Source organism: Toxorhynchites rutilus, chromosome 1, assembly GCF_029784135.1.
Source record: "Toxorhynchites rutilus septentrionalis strain SRP chromosome 1, ASM2978413v1, whole genome shotgun sequence".
NCBI lineage: Eukaryota > Metazoa > Arthropoda > Insecta > Diptera > Culicidae > Toxorhynchites > Toxorhynchites rutilus.
This window is the reverse complement of record NC_073744.1, coordinates 58,155,106-58,172,831: the sequence shown is the minus strand read 5'-3', so window position 1 is coordinate 58,172,831 and position 17,726 is coordinate 58,155,106. Positions and strand designations below refer to the sequence as shown.

Below are 17,726 nucleotides of genomic sequence, written 5' to 3'. Positions count from 1 at the left end.
AAAAGCTATTTTTGTTAGCTTTTTGTATCCTTGCCAAAATTCTTGACATTTCATCATTACACTTTTGCATTGTTGTACCGAATTAATCTTATAGATTTTGATGAGATATTCGGATATTCCTTACATTTACCCAATCGAGGAATATTGGGTGATTGTTAGACGGAATGTAAAAAGTCACAGAAGGGTTGTGTCTGAGCCACAACCGCATAGTTGACGTAGGATTCCGTTAGGCTATCTGTTCATTTTGGGTATGTTTTACATCGTTAAACTCTTTGATAATGATAAGGTGGCCAGTCAAGTCGTTGGGTGGTGCGTATCAAATAGAAGATGCCGAAGTGGAATGAGATATGATGAAAACCGCCCTCTGTAAGCCTAGATGTATGGATGAAATAAGGAAAACAAACTCACCAATGTAATATAAGATAATTACCAATACCGAACACAATTATCAATTTCTCTCATCAGTGAAAACATGTTACTTTAATATAGAGAAAACATATTTGAAAAGAAAAAAGTAATTTTGTTTTATAATTTTTACTTTCTGAGTGTTTATTCAACCCAATGCGAATTTTAATTGGACTTGATCTACCTAATACTATATGTAGAGCATATGAGAAATCACTTTTGCGAATATTTCTTCACTTTTTCAATTTTTTATCGCCGCATAAACTTTCCTTGGGTGAAAATGAACACATCAAAACAGACAGCTTAAACCGAATGACCCGTTCTCGAGCGGGGACATGCCTTGGTTTTTATTTATGAAAATTGAAACAAATCGTTTCATAAATCAAATCTTTTTTAACACAACTGCTACCATATATAATTTTACAATTACACTTGTGCTAAATTTTTTCACAATACACGATCGGTCATTGATATGAAATTTCACGAAGCAACCAACATTAAAGGTCCAAATTTAAATTTTATTTGCTAGAATTAATCATATGTGTTCGATTTTCGATTTTCAAATTGTACCCCAATATGTTCCCGAAAGACGTAATCCTACGTCAAAAAGAGTAGCAAGTTGACTCGGGATTCTGCAGAAATGCAGATACTGTGGATTTGAATTGCAGCTCGTGTAAAGTGTGCAAAAACTGATGCGAGGTGTTCCACGAAAAGCTCGCAATTCTGGATATATTTTCTCCATTCTTACACCATCATATTTTCATTTCAATTAAACTATCTCCAAATAGGGTTGGTAGGGATCTCTCTTTTTAATACTAATTAGATAGAATATATTTTTATAACTCACAAGAGGACCTAATGTTTTGGTTCTTGTATTTTCAGATTGTTCTTCAAATTCAATAAACTGTGCCTGAACCCATCGACTGTAGCGCTGCGCGTCCTGAAGTTTTGCACTATTTTATGCATCACATGTAAGATGATGCAAGTCAGCTTCCCGAACGGGCCAGATGTTCTTGAAAGGGATGACCGTGTAGAAAAAGTGTAAATACGATACCACCGAGGTCCTCTTAACAAAAAAAAATAATTACCTTAGGCCATCTGCTTGGACTTGGAGTCTTTCTCAGATGTTTTCTGAATGCGTCGTCTCTAGTGTGTTATGTGTATTGTCTCGCCTGACCCCAAATATCGATATCTGCCGCTTAACGAGCTCGTACGATATTCCGAACTCATCGGAGATAGCGAAGCACTGACGCGCGCAGACGACTGTGATCGGTCAACATTCTTGCTTCCGGTTGCGTGTCCGGTGTTGTTTGCAACCGTAGAACCTCGGCTGATAGTATAAATATTGACGGTCCAATTTCGATTTCCGGTGTCATACGCGTAGTTGATGGTTCCGCAGGAGCGTTGGGTCGAGACGATGTCCGATTCGGGGTACGAATCCAGAGCGGACGGCAACGGGTCGTCTGTCTCGGGCAACAACAATTCGGCTCGGACACCGCCAAACTGCGCCCGCTGTCGCAACCATGGCCTCAAGATCGCCTTGAAGGGACACAAGCGCTACTGCAAGTACCGTGGGTGTGACTGCGAGAAGTGCTGTCTCACCGCAGAGCGACAGCGGGTGATGGCGCTGCAGACGGCACTCCGCCGGGCCCAGACGCAGGACGAGCAACGGGCGCTCAACGACGGCGAGGTGCCTCCCGAACCGGTACATACCATTAACATACCCAAGTTGTCCGAACTGAAACAGATGAAACATAATTTGATGCATAATTCTCAGACGAGATCGTTGATCGACTGCGACTCGTCGACCGGGTCGATGAACTCCACGGCGAACCCGTCGTCCATGGCGCTGGCACTACACCGGAGATCACCGTCGGCGGCCGTCCACCCGAACGAGGCACAGCATCTAGGAGGTAAGTGATTGAACTGTAGGGATTGACATGTGATGATTATTGCAAATTTGGTTTGGATTCTCTGCAAAGAAAAGGGAGACATGTCTATAATTGTGTCAGCGTTAATATACCTAGAGTGAACCACGAGTTATCAGTTCTTAGTTACCTATAGTGCAAGCCAAGGTCAACATCGTGGGAAATAAGTTCCGCTTGCTGGAATTAAGTTTTCTATTGTTCATCCCTTGAATAATACTTTGAGTTAGAAAAATGTGTAAAAAGATGCTGGTGGTCTGCTTCCGGTTCTGGCCAGGTATGTTTGACACAAAACGGCAAAATTGCATCATAAAAATAGCACTTATCCTTGCTGCGACATCGTGTCTGTGCCAGACACGAATTACAATGTCTTAATTATTCGCCTTTGAGATCCCTTCGCTCCGTTTATCAACCGCACTGTCTATAAGAGCCCAAAAAGGTGACAATAGCCCTTGGCGGCGGAGGCATAGTCATGCTCTCGCGTTGCTGAACAGACATTATGCGAAGTCTGCCAACTAACAGAATGCAGCTGCAATGCACGATCGTTAGGGGAGGAAGGGTTGTTGCATGGTCCAGTTCACACCCGGAGAGGCAAGGTGAGCCACGCAATATGCGTCCACCGTCCACCAACGGGGCTATCAAGAGGGCACAGAGGAACACGGTAATAAAAAGATTAATTCGTTCCCCTTCGTATGGCCGTCCATTCCACTCCTAGCGCTAGCTTTATCCAATCCGCTTCGCAGAGGCGCGCCGTGATTTATTGACGCGCCTTATTAAATTGTTTAGTAGCCGAAATGAATTTGTATCACCGCCTTTAAACGACTCTATAAACACCCGCACGACGTACGGGAAGATTGATGGCAGATTCTCTCAGATTTTCTCATTCGGTGGTCATGGTGGTTGGTGGTTGGTTTGCTGGATTAAATTAGTGATAATTGAGCCGGAATGGCTGTGTGTTAATGTTTCTCCTTCTGGTGTCGTTTACACGTTCATCTTGCTCAGCATCCGCCATTGGCGGTTGGGAGGAATGCTGGGAAAACATTTGCATTTTTTATTTGTTGGATTGATGTCTCTAATACCAAGAGTGGTGGACTCGATTATATATTGGGTTGAGGAAAAAGAAATGTCGTATTTCTGATCGAAATTTGACGCTTTATTTATGCGCCGTTTTGTTCGCAAACTTGTTGCCATTTAGAAAGCAACTTCATTATCCCCCCCTTATAAAACCCTCCCTCCTTATTTGCAACAAACTTAGACAGTCAGTTTTCGCAAGCCAACTTAGTATCACCAAGAGCGTTTTGCATGGACCGGAAGAGATGATAATCAATTGGAGCCAGGTCCGGACTATACGGTGGGTGCAATAGGACATCCCATCCGAGCTCCCGTAGCTTCTGGCGGGTCATCAAAGATGTGTGAGGCCGAGTGTTGTCCTGGTGGAAAACAACACCATTCCTATTGATCATTTCTGGCCGCTTCTGATTAATCGCCTGCTTCAAACGGTCAAGCTGCTCACAGTAGAGAACTGAGTTGAGGGTCTGTTCATAGTTGAGCAGCTCATAGTGAATGATTCCCTTCCAATCCTACCAAACACACAGCAAAACCTTCCTGGCCGTCAATTCGGGCTTGGCGATGGTTTGGGCCGGCTTACCGCCCTTTGTCACGATTTTTTTCTCTTTAGGTTGTCGTACGCGATCTACTTTTCATCACCAGTCATCATCTTCTTCAAAAAATGGGTCGAGTTCGTTCCGATTCAGCAGTGCATCGCAGGCGTTGATTCGGTCTTAAAGATTTTTTTGCGTCAACTCGTGTGGTACCCATACATCCAGCTTTTTTTTGGAATCCAATCTCTGCAAATGGTTCCAACCGGTTTTATGGTCTATAACCAGTTCCTGGCCAATCGAGCGAGTGCTCACATGCCGGTCTACTTGGATGATTTCAATGGTTTTATCGATTTCCACGACGATTGTCCTACCAGTACGAGGTGTATCTTCGACAGCCACTGCTGAAGCGGCCCTAATCGCTTCAGACATCATTATAGAGACGCTTGGAGAATGCTTCGCTCCATTTTTCCATATTTCATTGAAGCACACTTGCGCTTTGTCGTCAAGATCCAAAAGTGCATCACCCTTGTCGAAAATCGAACACTTCTCTAATTACATTATGTTGTTACCGAGTCTACATTTTTTTTTACGTACACCAATTTTGTTATTTTTGTGCGAGTGAAACAAATCTCAAGTTTCCACTCGGTTCGTGGCAGTTCAACACACGCGGGACATTTTTTGATTACTCGGCGCATAATTATTTATCGGCAGATATAGCGGGGTAACTCCAAGCGCCTCCCCAGAAATTCGAAGGTAGAAGAATTAGTTTGTAGAATTAATTTCGGAAAAATAAAAGAGTCGACAGTTGCACGCTAAAACGATTGGTCGAGTTTTAGTTGTATGAAAGAAAGCCAAGACCGTTTAGGCAACGCTACACTGCACCAGAACGAAATCGATCAAACCAACGCTGTGCTATGCGAATCGTTACAGTATCGGGTCCATAAACTACACGGATTTTTTCGGCCGCCTTCGGTGCAGTTTTACCTCGCAGGTAGTAAAAACGTAAAATACGTCGAATTTCTTGCTTGGTGGACTCCATCTTTGACGCGCTATAACTTGAGACTGAAAAGTACAATCACAACACTGTCAAAATAGTATGACCCGATGCGATAAGTACAACAAAAGATATGTTTAAGTGTTGCCATATATTGACAATATACGACATTTCTTTTTCTCCAACCCAATATAGTCGACCATTTTTTTCAACAATTATTTTCATATCCTATAAATAATCGAACCTCAAGAAAACTATTTTTTAATTATTGTATGAACGTCAAACATTAATAGAAAAATAGCTTTTTTGTGACTCGATTATGTATTGGTTTCGAAAATTAACGTTGAAAGTGAAATTGCGATTATACATAATCGAGTCCGACCTGTACTTAGTTTCAAATAAAGGATGACTCGAGTACTGAACCCAGTCTCTTAAAACGTCTCACGTCTCGAAATGCATATGAATTTGTATGTCATTCCACATGCCCTTAAACATTAATCGTGAGTTCAAAACTCAGGGCACCCATTGACCATCTTTGTGTTGTTACAGAATAACTACGTCCACGCAACAATTATCAGCGATGGAGATCGATCCACGGTCGAAATAAGATCGATTCATCCATACAACTGCTCTGCTCTGCAGAAATATCGGGCTGCTGTTCTATAAATAACTCAACAATGGATCAACGACTGTCTCCGCTGTCCAGTCTTAACTGTGGATAATGGAAGAACAGATAGAAAACTCTTTCGCCTAAATGGCTACTGTGTAAATATGTACCATTTGCAATGGTATAGAAGGGAATACTCTAACGCCGAAAAATGGCAACTGTGTAATGTGCTAATTATAGATATGATAAATATGTGACATGTACACGATTAAAATTCGGTTCTGTTACAGCTAAAATGCTAATGAGCCTAAAATAAACAAAAGGGATAAAAAAAAAGAAGTTAAACGGTTTCATTGTGATTAAACATAGCAATGTACTAAAAGCTAGATAATAATTAGACAAGTAGCAGTTACCAGTTATCACACCCCTTCCTTCATTAATCTAGATTGAGCATTGATGAGACTAAAATAAAATCGTGGGGCACGTTAAAATTTCCATTATCCACAGTTAAAGATTCCATTATATGCCCCACGATTTTATTTTAGTCTCATCAATGCCCTTGATTAATACAGGAAGGATTGTGATAACTGCTAACTGCTACTTGCCTAATTATTTTATAGCTTTCAGTACATTGCTATGTTTAATCACAATGAAACCGTTTAACTTAAAAAGTTTTTTTTTACTTATTTCATTTTCTAGTTTTTAGTACATTATCTGTTTCAATATGATATTTCTCGGGGAGGCTATCTTCTTTTTTTTAAATATCAGGGAGAATGAAAAAAAAATCAGGGAAAATCAGGATAGCTCATATTGGGTTATCTGGAAAGTTCGTACCCATTTTTGAGAAAACAAAAGTCTTAATTTTTGAATTTTATATACACAGTGTTGTTTTGCAATCAATTCAGGAGGTTCTGAAATCTTTCAAGTAGCCTAACAATTCTAATCATTAACTAATTATGGAAGCTAATTTGTCCAGTTGCGAGCAGTATTTGTGGGAATGTATCGACTGGTTGCTTGGTAGAAACTCACAATACAGAATTCCTCTCCAATAGCACCTGAACCAGATCATATTTTTTTCAGGTTAAGACCAGGTCAGTCGGATTGTTTCAAATCACTCATTTTCATCACCCGCCACGATTTGCTTTGAAAAAAAAACGATGCGTAGATGAAACGCACAAGTCGTAACCATTTTTCAACTGAACGGAACGGAGATTTTAAACATATGTAGTGAAACTGCTAATTCATTTGTCGTGTCGTGTCGGATGTTTCTTGCAACTTCTTGCTTTTTAAACAATTTAATATATATTTTTCAAGAAATAAAACACATTTTAATAATAATTACAGTTGATTAAAAAATATGCTTATACGTTCTTACTTCTGAAATTCTTGTACATCGATTGTTACACTTGGATGTTATTTGCTGCGAAAATGTAATGAAACCTGTATCATTTTTATTTAACTGTACATAATTTTTGGTCGCTAATATTCTTGTCATCGTTTCCGTTCCTAATCTTCGTTTTATTGAGATTGAATTGCGAAAACCTTCGGCGATAAGATTCTTATAGATAATATTTCTTTCACGTTAACTTCAAAATTTAAAAAATATCGACACTGTACCTTCGAAAATGCGAACAGATAGAGTATAATCGAAAGGAAGAGTAAGCATTATATAAGCGCGGACCAGAATTTTTTTTAATGTAGACTATTATGACAGTACACAACCAGCAAATCTCCCAGTATATTTATATGGATTTTTTTTTCTGATTTAGCCAGAAGTAAAAAAATCAGGATCATTTTATAAAAATCAGGGAAAATTGAGTGTTTGTCAGGATATCAGGGAGCGTGCCAAAAAGTCTGGAAAATCCAGAAAAATCAGGGAGCTTGGCATCTCTGGCTACGCCTCTTAAAATCTAATAAAAACGACCGCATATTTTCGACGTAGAACTACGCAATTATATTATGCTATCCACTTGTTTACCACTTCGAATATTATTTTAGAATGTAATAGATTATGTTCTTCGTTACAAATAAATTTGATGAACGTCCTTTTACGTTTGATATGATGCTTAGGACTACCAAAATATATGAACGGAGAAATTGTCAAACGATCATTCTATTTTACATTTCCCACTGAAATTATTGCATATCTCATGTTTACGTAGTTCTCGAACCGCAAAAGTTCATTCGCCTCTAGCATCTGAAATGATGACTTTCCCAGGCTTCTCAGTTTAAAAGTACGTTTTAGGGAAACATATTTCGGTCTGCACAACGACAAGCGAGTGCAAACGTACTCAACACCAAAAAATACCCCGACTTGCATGTATTTCCAAAACGGATTCCCTCAGGCACATTGATTTTGAAGTCCGTGTTAGGGAAACACAGCTCGATGAGAACAAAAATACCTCCGACTTGCATGTATATATGCAGATCGGATTTCCATAGGTACATCGATTCTGGAGTCTGTGTTGGGGAAACTGTAAATCGGGCCAATCCAAACATGGCCTTTAGGGCGTTTAGATAACGCTTGACATTTTACAGTTATTCAATTGTTCATCTCATGAAAAATAAGATTTTATTACACCCATACCTCGCTCTACGGCCTAGATACGTTCCACGAAACTAGGCCACAATGCGAAAAGCCGTATAAGGAATCAATTGTTCTAATACAAATTCATACAAATTCATTGTGATCGGTTCCATATTTATAAAATATTTAACATGGTTTATCAATCAAAATGCATTTAATCTTTTTATTTCGTTTAAATAAGAAAAACACGCATTACAAGTTCATACATTGATTTACACGATAAAATACCCAAAACAATGTTTATCGTATAAATCAACATTTCGCTCGAAGTTTCATATGAAAAATCAAGATGATCATTTTCATTGGCACCCTAAACAATACGTTTTGCCTCCTATTCCGAAAAAAGACTCATAAGTCTCAGTGTCGATTTTTGACAAAAAAATTTTTGGAGATTACAGTAGATCTCGACGTTTCATGCAATTATAAGACATTTGGCATCAAAAATAAATTCGAAAATACAATATTTTTTAATACAATATATTTTATAAACCGTTTAGAGATTAGCGAATTGTGATGTATAGCATATCAAACAAATCTTAGAGAATTTCCGATTCGATTTATATGCAAATCATGAGAACTCTTTCACAGTGAAAATAGTTATTTACGTTAACTTCATTTCATAAAAACGTGACCTGTTTCTGATTTGACACCCTACCTGAAAGACGTAGTTCTACGTCAAAAAATATATATTTTTTTCTTTATTATAGTGACTTTCAACACATTTCGGTTGGTTCGCCACTTTTACTTCCATTTTTGGAAGAATGTCGGGAGTGAGAATTGAATTCGTGATCTCTGCGTGAGAGGTATGGATGTTACCACTACGCCAGATCGCCTCCACAAAAAAAAAATATATATATATATAATATTTCTCTACAATAAAACCATTGTACTGTATTCTATTAGTCAATTCCTTTTATTTGATACTCATATTAATGGGGTTTTGAGAAAATATGTAGTCCGCCATTTTGTAGCGGCCGCCATCTTGGATTTGTATTTTTCATAAATAACTGTATTCTACTAGTCAAGCTCTTTCTTTTAATACCCATATTGTTGGGGTTTTGAGAAAATATGTAGTCCGCCATTTTGTAGTGGCAGCCATCTTGGATTTGTATTTTTCATAAATAACCGTGTTCTACTAGTCAAGCCCTTTCATTTGATACTCATATTGATGGAGTTCTAAGAAAATAAGTGATCCGCCATTTGTAGCGGCCGCTATTGGATTTTTAGGATCATCAAATACGCTGTTTTATAGTGACTGCAGAGATAAAGATGTTTTCCAAATTTCTGATCAATCAAAGGAGGTGAAATTTCTATTAATGTGGTACAGTGCTACCGAGATGGAAAATGAAAGGTGGGAAGATTTTTCAATCTGTGACGTCACAGATTTTGTTTATGTATGTTACTTTTCTTATAATAGCCCACTACATAGGAAAAGTGTTGTTATTAAAAGTAAAAATAAGCAAATGAAATGAACGATCTATTTTTTTCCCTAAATCAATGCTAGCGTTAAAAATCATAAGGTCCCGACATTCTAACAGAAACTGAAATTTTAATATTTTTGAAGTGTTCTAAACTTAATTTCAATTCAATTTTACTTCTCGTTACGTCGACCAAAACGTTAACGAACAAAGTCAGAGTCACATAAACTTTTGTTCCTTTGGTGGATAAACATTTGACAGAGCATGGGAAAAAGTTTGCAAGTCATTTCATGTAAAATGAACTTGAAAAATAAATTTAATTGACTGCGTATAACTTAGATTGAGACAAAAAGTTTTCCGCTTGCGTCTTAGTTTTAGACGACTGAAGTTTTCAGCACTCTAATTGTGAAAAAGTAATTACAATTGCTGACAAAAGTCAAACTTCCATGAAGTTGCTCTAGAATCCAAACATAGTAGACATTAAAAATTAAATTAAACATTTTATAACATTTTATGATATGTTTTTTTTTGTTCATAATTCGAAAAATATTATTTGGAAATCTGTAACTAGCTTCTGTACATCCTCTTTCAACGTTATTCGTTTGCACATTCAATTTTGTACCATTTGAGTAACTGACTGGTATGCCTGATATGTGAACTTCCTATCTTCCTGGCTTTAGTAGCAATCAAAGTTCAACACGACTAAAACCTGTGAATCTTCCCACCTTCTATCCTTCATCTCACAGCGCTACAGACAAAGTTACAAAATCACAAACATGCAAACGAATCAACCTAGATAAAACCGTTTAATAAATAAATGCAAATCATAATTATATTACGTTTACCGAGAGAAAGTTCGTTTTTTATGACTCGATTATCCGGAGTGAAAAAAAAACCAATACTCCGGAAAATAAAGTCCGACCTGTACTACACTCTGTCTAATTTTTATACCAGGGTGTGATCTTGCTGCTTTGTGTCATTGTATACGCTTCAACGCTTCAATTTATATTCTAGTGTATTTGTATTGGTAACTATCATACACTGCATGACTTTCATATGTGTGTGTGTACAAGCGTTGAGCGTAAACAAATGTTTTTGTATTTTTCAAGTGTCAAGTTTCTATAAAATCAGTTACGTTTTCCGTTGTTTTTGGTTAGTTTGATGAGAAAAATCTAGAAAATGCCGAAAGGGAAAGTGCTCACGGATAGAGAGAAAGGACAAATCGATGCATTTTACCAAGAAAATGTTGGAATTCGAGAAATTTCTCGTCGGATTGGACGATCCCATCAAGTAGTTTTCAATTATTTGACGAACCCTCAAGGATACGGTAAAAAGAAGAAAACTCCACGTAAATCGAAGCTCTTTGACCAGGATAAGCGAGAGATAATTAGAACAGTTGCGAATACTTCAAAATGTAAATAAAGCAATCTTTGAATTTAAATATTTCATGGGAGACAATTCGTCAAATTTTGGTAAAAAATCCTTGCATAAATCATAATCATAATCATAATCATAATGGAGGTCCCGCCTCATTCCCCTACATAGGTTTGAGTTGGTCGATTATCTAATTGATAATAAATTAATACATAACCAGTTTTACAAAACAAAAAAAAAACGAACTGAATCAACCTACAGATATGAAATCACCTTTTTGTGATACCGATATTTTACTAAGCTTCGCCTATTCAGAAGTTTCTTTGGACATGCTTGTGAAAAGTTTAGCCAAGTCACAAGATGAAACGCTTGCTGTCCCGTCAAGCTATCCCATAGCATCTTCTGAGTTCACTGTAACCTGACTGCCAAATTTGTCAGACTAACTGTTCTAATCTCCAGTTTAATCAAAAATTTGACCCGTTGAATGAATTTCAGGTTGTAGCCTATCCATTCATTCTGACGGTTGTCTGCTTGATCCTCCAAAAATCGCTCGTGGGCCTTCTTTACTCGACAACATTTGCTCTCTCGATCTTCGACCAAACCTCAATCATAGCTGTGTTCCTTTTTTTCAAGACTTACATATCCAATGCCACAATAAAAACAAACTCTACTATGTTCTAATCGCTATCACAATTCAGATTTCTCATGACTGCATTAACGCGCGCGTGCTCAAACTTATGTAGACTAGTCTCTATTTTATTTTTTTATTTTAATTTCTATAAACATATACAAAATAATCCTTCATTATCATTGATACGAAGATGGCAGTTACTTCTTTCATATACGTATACACATACACAATTCGTTAAAAACAACTTCGTCACTTACAATCTTAACATTTAAATTATATTTTTGACATGTGAAATACACTGCCGTTTAAAATCTGCTAATGTCATTGCTCTTTTAATGTGTCTAGGCATCGAATTGAAATAAGTAACACCTTTAAAAAATAGGGAGTTCTGTGATACTCTACTTAAGAAGTTTGGTGTTCGTACTTCGTCAGCGTTTCTGGTATTATATCTTCCTCTTTCAATTCGATCACACAAATATCGAGGCAGCAATCCATTTATTATTTTGAAAACGAACACTATGGTCAAATATACAATTCTTTGCTTCACAGATAGCCATTGAAGCGTGTTTAGCATGAGAGCTGAGGAAGTGTATCTATTACAACGCAAGATCAAACGCATTACTTTATTTTGTAAACGTTGTAACCTCAACATTTGTGTTTCGTTTGCAAGGAAAAGAATGGATGAACAGAAGTCTATGTGTGGCGATATTATGGATTTATATAATTGAATCTTACTCCAAATAGTCAACTCATTCCTCAAACGGCATATGATACCGTATTTTTTTGCAATTTTTTTTGATGACATTATCTATGTGAGACTTGAAAAGCAGTTTGTCATCTATAGTAACACCAAGATACTTTATCTCTCTAACGCGATCAAGTGTCTCACCATTTATCTTTACAAAACACTCGGTGTTATATCTCGAAGAAAATACCATGTACTTGGTTTTTCCAACATAACAATTTTAACTGCTTATATTTCAACCAAATACTAAGAGAATGCAAATCTCTATTTAAGTGCAATGCTGCGGATTCTATTTCTTTAGCTGCTATGAACAGAACTGTATCGTCAGCAAATAGATTTATATCACAAAAGCGTAAGACTCGTTTCATGTCATTTATGTACATTATGAATAAAATAAAGAGGGCTAAAAAGGTTAAAGCTCCTAATCTTACACCATCTCACATCAAAAGACGTCTGAGTTTTGCCAAAGCTCACATGAACCAACAGTGGGACAGGGTATGTCATGACAAAGGACGTTTTCAAAAGAATACATTTTGCTATATACCATAACGAAAAGTCCCTCTTTTTTTATACTTTTAACTTCGCTAGGCTATCTACAAGGACGAAAAAAAGATTCAATTTAGATGGTCCTCATAGTTCAACGGGTATTGGCATGATTTACGGAAGAAGGAATAGTATGGTTCAATCAGGAATTTTGATGGAGGCTCGTGCAGGAAGTGGTGGGTTTCTATGCAACTGGAAAGCTCAAGATAGCTTTCACATCATTCAAGGATTACATACATGTTCTGATATTCTCTCTTCTACCGTTTTTGCGTGGATATCGTGACATTCCAGCAAAATAATGCTACTATTCATAACAATGGATTAGGGAACAAAACTTAATTTTTTGGACTGACTGGCTCGCTCTCCAGACTTGAATCCTGTTGAAAATCTAAGGGGGATCTTTGTACACAGAATCCACACTGAAGATAGACGCAGAATCCACACTGAAGATCCACACGATCGAAGAGCTCAAGGTCTCAATTTCGGAAAAAAATATCGAGACATCGAGAAATATCGAGAAATCCGTTCAGCAGAATTTAGTAAATAGTATACCAACACGAATTTTCCAGGTTATTAGCCGAAATGGCAAAGTTGACAATTATTGACATGTAAATCATGTAAATAGTCTTGAATTTTTCATTGATAATACTTATGAATTTTGAAATGGTCTTATAGAAACTGGACAGATGAAATTATCATATTTAAGCACAATAAACTAACAAAGTACTCTTTTGAACGAAATAGACGTTAAATAAACTTTATTCTAAGCACTCTGTAATGTATGAATGTATCTTGTTGAAATTCTAACTGTTTGTGTTGCAACGAAATACTTTCAGGGTGGTCTTAAAGAAGTTAGACAGAGTGTATTATACTGTTACCTACCAATGCTTCTTGAAATTTTCGATGCCCTTCTGTAACTCGCACGTTTCCTCCCTTCCAAACGAAATTATTGTTTGTCGTGGGTCCTGGTTCTGAGCTGCTTCCATTATAGCGGTGTACTTCGATTGCAGAGTATGATCCAGATACCTAGAAAAATATAAATTTTGCAAGAGCCTTTGAAGTGCATTTTCAACCACCATAACCTTCCTGATAGTGATTCTGATGGTGACGAAACCATTATTTGTGGGCAAGATGGAGCATTCAATGTGGTTATCATAAAAAAAATAAATAATTATACTCTACAACATATTTTTGATCAATCGAGTTAAAAAAACACCAAATATACAGATCACGATTTCCAGGTCCTCCTTGATCACTAGTATACCATACCTGTCAGAACTCCCCAGTGCAGTGCTTCGTTGATCCCGACCCTGGAATGGAACGCAGAGTGGAAAAAAAATTAAACAAAATACACACGTTCTATTGGGTAAAATTAGATATTCGCAACTCTCCGTTGCGCTCGATCGGTCGGCCGAAAATAACACAGCCACACAAAAGCGGTCGAAGACATGCGGACGCGTCGCTGATCGCGGTCATTTCTACGGTAAATTCTACCCCTTAGTAGTGGTAGCAGGAGAAGTGGCTTCCCGTGCCCAGTAAATATGAACTCTGTCGCATAAATTATGACAAGAAACAGTTAATCCCCGCGCTGTCGGAGAGTAGCGTCCCTTCGGCGTTGAATGACGCACCAATTTTTAGCTAATTATAAAATTATTAATAGCTTCGGGGCTCTAGTTGGTGAATCTTGTCGACATACGTTCTGCCTCTTGGGGTACGAACACATAAACATACTTCTCGCGCATCAGGTTTAAATTAAATCCATATTACACAAATTTGGTTATTGTATGCTAATTTAATCCCATTACAATGAGGAAACGATGCTTCGCCGGCACCACAATTGAGTCGCGGAATGTGATAATTTATCGAATCTCTAACCAGAAGAAGAGATAATAATAAGAAAAAAAAACTGAGCGAAGAGAGGTTTCACGGCTGATTTTGTCCTCGCGCTACCCGTCTTCATCTGGATGCTGGGAAGCCTGTTGAGTTCTCGAAACACCACCACCACGCGGAAGGGAAACACGCGAAAACCGGAATTGGGAATTGCAGAACCGGGTGACAAAAACCAGTCGTCGTCGTTGGTTCGAGGAAGCAAAAGTGAAACCATACCGGGGGATGCTCCGCGTGCGCTTTGCGAACGTCATATCGGGCAGCTGGGAGGGCTTGGTTCCCTATCCGCAGACGAACCGGGATATGAGGAAGTGGTTCGTACGCTTTGGGGTGTGTGTGTGCACAGTAAAAACCATAGGCGATGAACATATGTCAAGCTGAAAGATGAGTTTTATTAACTACAACTCAGCTAACACTTAATGTATTGGTTGTAAATCAATGTGTATATGTAATTACATTGAATTTAGCTTTTTTCCTGTGCGATTTTTTCTGTGCAATGAAGCGACAACGGGCGCATTTCCTCCATAGTGTCTCCAAACCCTGGCTAAGTTACAAACTTTTGCCTTGGGAAATTAGTTCTGTCCCACATATCATAAATATCATCCAGATAGAGTTCCGGAAGACAACCGATATAGGTTGCATTTAACGAACTTACTGAACGAGAATCAATGCCAAAATTGTTTCATTTATTCTGCGCTGCTAGTGACGTGAGATAACGATTCTTGACGTAGGACTTCGTCTTTCATTTCTATACCGGGGTGTAAAATCAATGTTTCGAAAACGAAAACGTTACGCTGGAGACCGAGATTTTGAGCGTTGATAGCTCCTAAACAACTGAACGAAATGGTATGGTAAACACTTCATTCGAAAGATAATATGTCTACGCGTTCTATACTTGTTACTTTTTCATCCAAAAACTTGTTCCAATAGCCTTAAAATTGTTTTCAAAACAGCCTATTGAAATCACCAATCGGTATATAAGCGAGCCCCGCTCGGAAATCCACTCGGGCATAATTGAACAGCGATTGGAGCATATTGTCGCTGTTGTGGTGGAGCTCTTCGTTTATCATGAAAGCGTTGATGAACAGTGTCACTAAAAGCATCTTAGAGCATCTTGTGCATCTTAGGTCAGAAAGGAATTCATCAGGAGGAGAGTGATGCAACTGAAAAGGCGACCATGAGAGTATCAGCATCGAAAAACGGTTCCGCTTGATGCATCGGAGCAGCCGCCACACACACACATACACACGCGGAATTCTTTTCATTTCGATGCTGTCCGGAATCGAGAAGATTCCGGAAAGATGTCATCGTAGCTGAAAAATAATCTACCAATTCCCCTTTGAATTGAAAAATATATTCAAGCGAAAGAATTTATTTAAATGTTTTCCATATAATACTGCTGCGATCGAATACATTTGGTGTTGTGATTTTTCAATCAAGTGCAATTAATTAGCAGGAAAGCTTCTGAAGATATTTTCCCCATCAGTAGGATATTTTCATATCCAATATTGGATGCGAAGGAGTTTATTTTAATGTTTTCTATTCATATAATAATGCGGATTAAGATTCAACTTCAAACAAATGATCATCAAATCAACGATAGTCCTACGTCAACCTTGCGGTTATACCACAGATATAACCTACTTCCTGTTTTTAGCTTGAAGATATCCGAGTCGATAACATACGAGGACAAGATTCAAAAATTCAGCTAAGGACAACCTTAGTCCACCTTCGGGAAAACTGTGTTTTGAGTCATCTCACCGTACGTAATAGATAGGTCTATTTGGAGAAGCAATTTAGCCTCAAATTTTAGATATCGCTACGCTCTGTCCAACTTCTATAAGACCAGGTGATGATCCTGCTGCTTTGTGTCATTGTAAACAAACAATGATTCAGTTTATATTCTAGTGTGTAAGTATTGGTGACCACCATTCACTGCATGATTTTCATATGTGTGTATGCAAGCGCTGAGCGTAAACGAATGTTTTCGTATTTTTCAACTGTCAAGTTTCTATAAGACCAGTTACATTTTCCGTTGTTGTAGTTGTTTTAATTAATCAATCTTGAAAATGCTGAAGGGAAAAGTCCTCACGGAGAGAGAAGAAAGTCAAATCGATGCATTTCACCAAGAAAATGTTGATATAAAAAAAAATGCTCGTCGGATTGGGCGATCCCATCCAGTAGTGCTCAATTATTTGGCGAATCCTCAAAGATACGGTAAGACGGAGAGAGCTTCACGTAAATCGAAGCTCTCTGACCGGGATAAGCGGGAAATAGCTAGAACAGGTTCGAATACCTCAAAATTGCATGTGCAAATAAAGCAATATTTCAACTACTCAACTGCTCGTGAGACAATTCGTAAAATTTTGGTAAAAATCCTCACATGAATAGGGTTTAAAAGGTTACAGCTCCTCATGCTACACCATCTCACATCGGAAGACGTCTGAGTTTTGCCAAAGCTCACATGAACCGACGGTGGGTCATGACAAAGAATGTTTCCAAAAGAATACATTTTGCTCTATACAATAACGAAAGGTTCTTCAATGTATATGCTATCTTCACTGACGATTGGATGACGATTCAATTTGGATGGTCTTCCTGGTTTCAACGGCTAATGTAATACATCGTTGATTCCCATCAAAGTGGTTTTTGATGATGTAGCCGATAAAGAAATGGTATTTGAAAGAAAGAAACAGAAAGGTAAACTATTGTCAACAGAAATTGATTCAACCTTACTGATGAATGGTAGACCAACTTCCGTTTCCAGTCGTGATGAATTAACTCCGCTTTCTTTTGAACTTCTCCGCGAACTCCGTGAATCGCAGGAAGTATTGAACATTAAATATGTTTGACCTGGCAGATTCGGAACAATTCTTGTAAAGAAAAGAGATGGTGATAGACCTGATGTCGTAAAAAACAGAGAAGACCTCAGTAAACTAATAACGCGATAATTAAACATGGCTAAGACTCCCTCGCCCAAAAGGGAAAGACTAGACACGGCGGTTTTGA

At 38.0% G+C, this 17,726-nt stretch overlaps 1 protein-coding gene across 3 annotated transcripts in view; it reads left to right on the top strand.

Moving 5' to 3' along the window:
• LOC129763482 (uncharacterized) overlaps window positions 1–17,726 on the top strand; it is a 489,208-nt gene that overhangs the window by 62,394 nt on the left and 409,088 nt on the right. For 2 of the 3 annotated variants that reach the window (XM_055762583.1, XM_055762582.1), the window contains exon 2: window positions 1,288–2,318. In XM_055762583.1, coding sequence (XP_055618558.1) covers window positions 1,793–2,318 — 526 coding nt within the window. In that variant the 5' untranslated portion in view covers window positions 1,288–1,792. The remainder of the gene's footprint in view (window positions 1–1,287; window positions 2,319–17,726) is intronic. The other variant, XM_055762585.1, reaches the window with a different exon arrangement.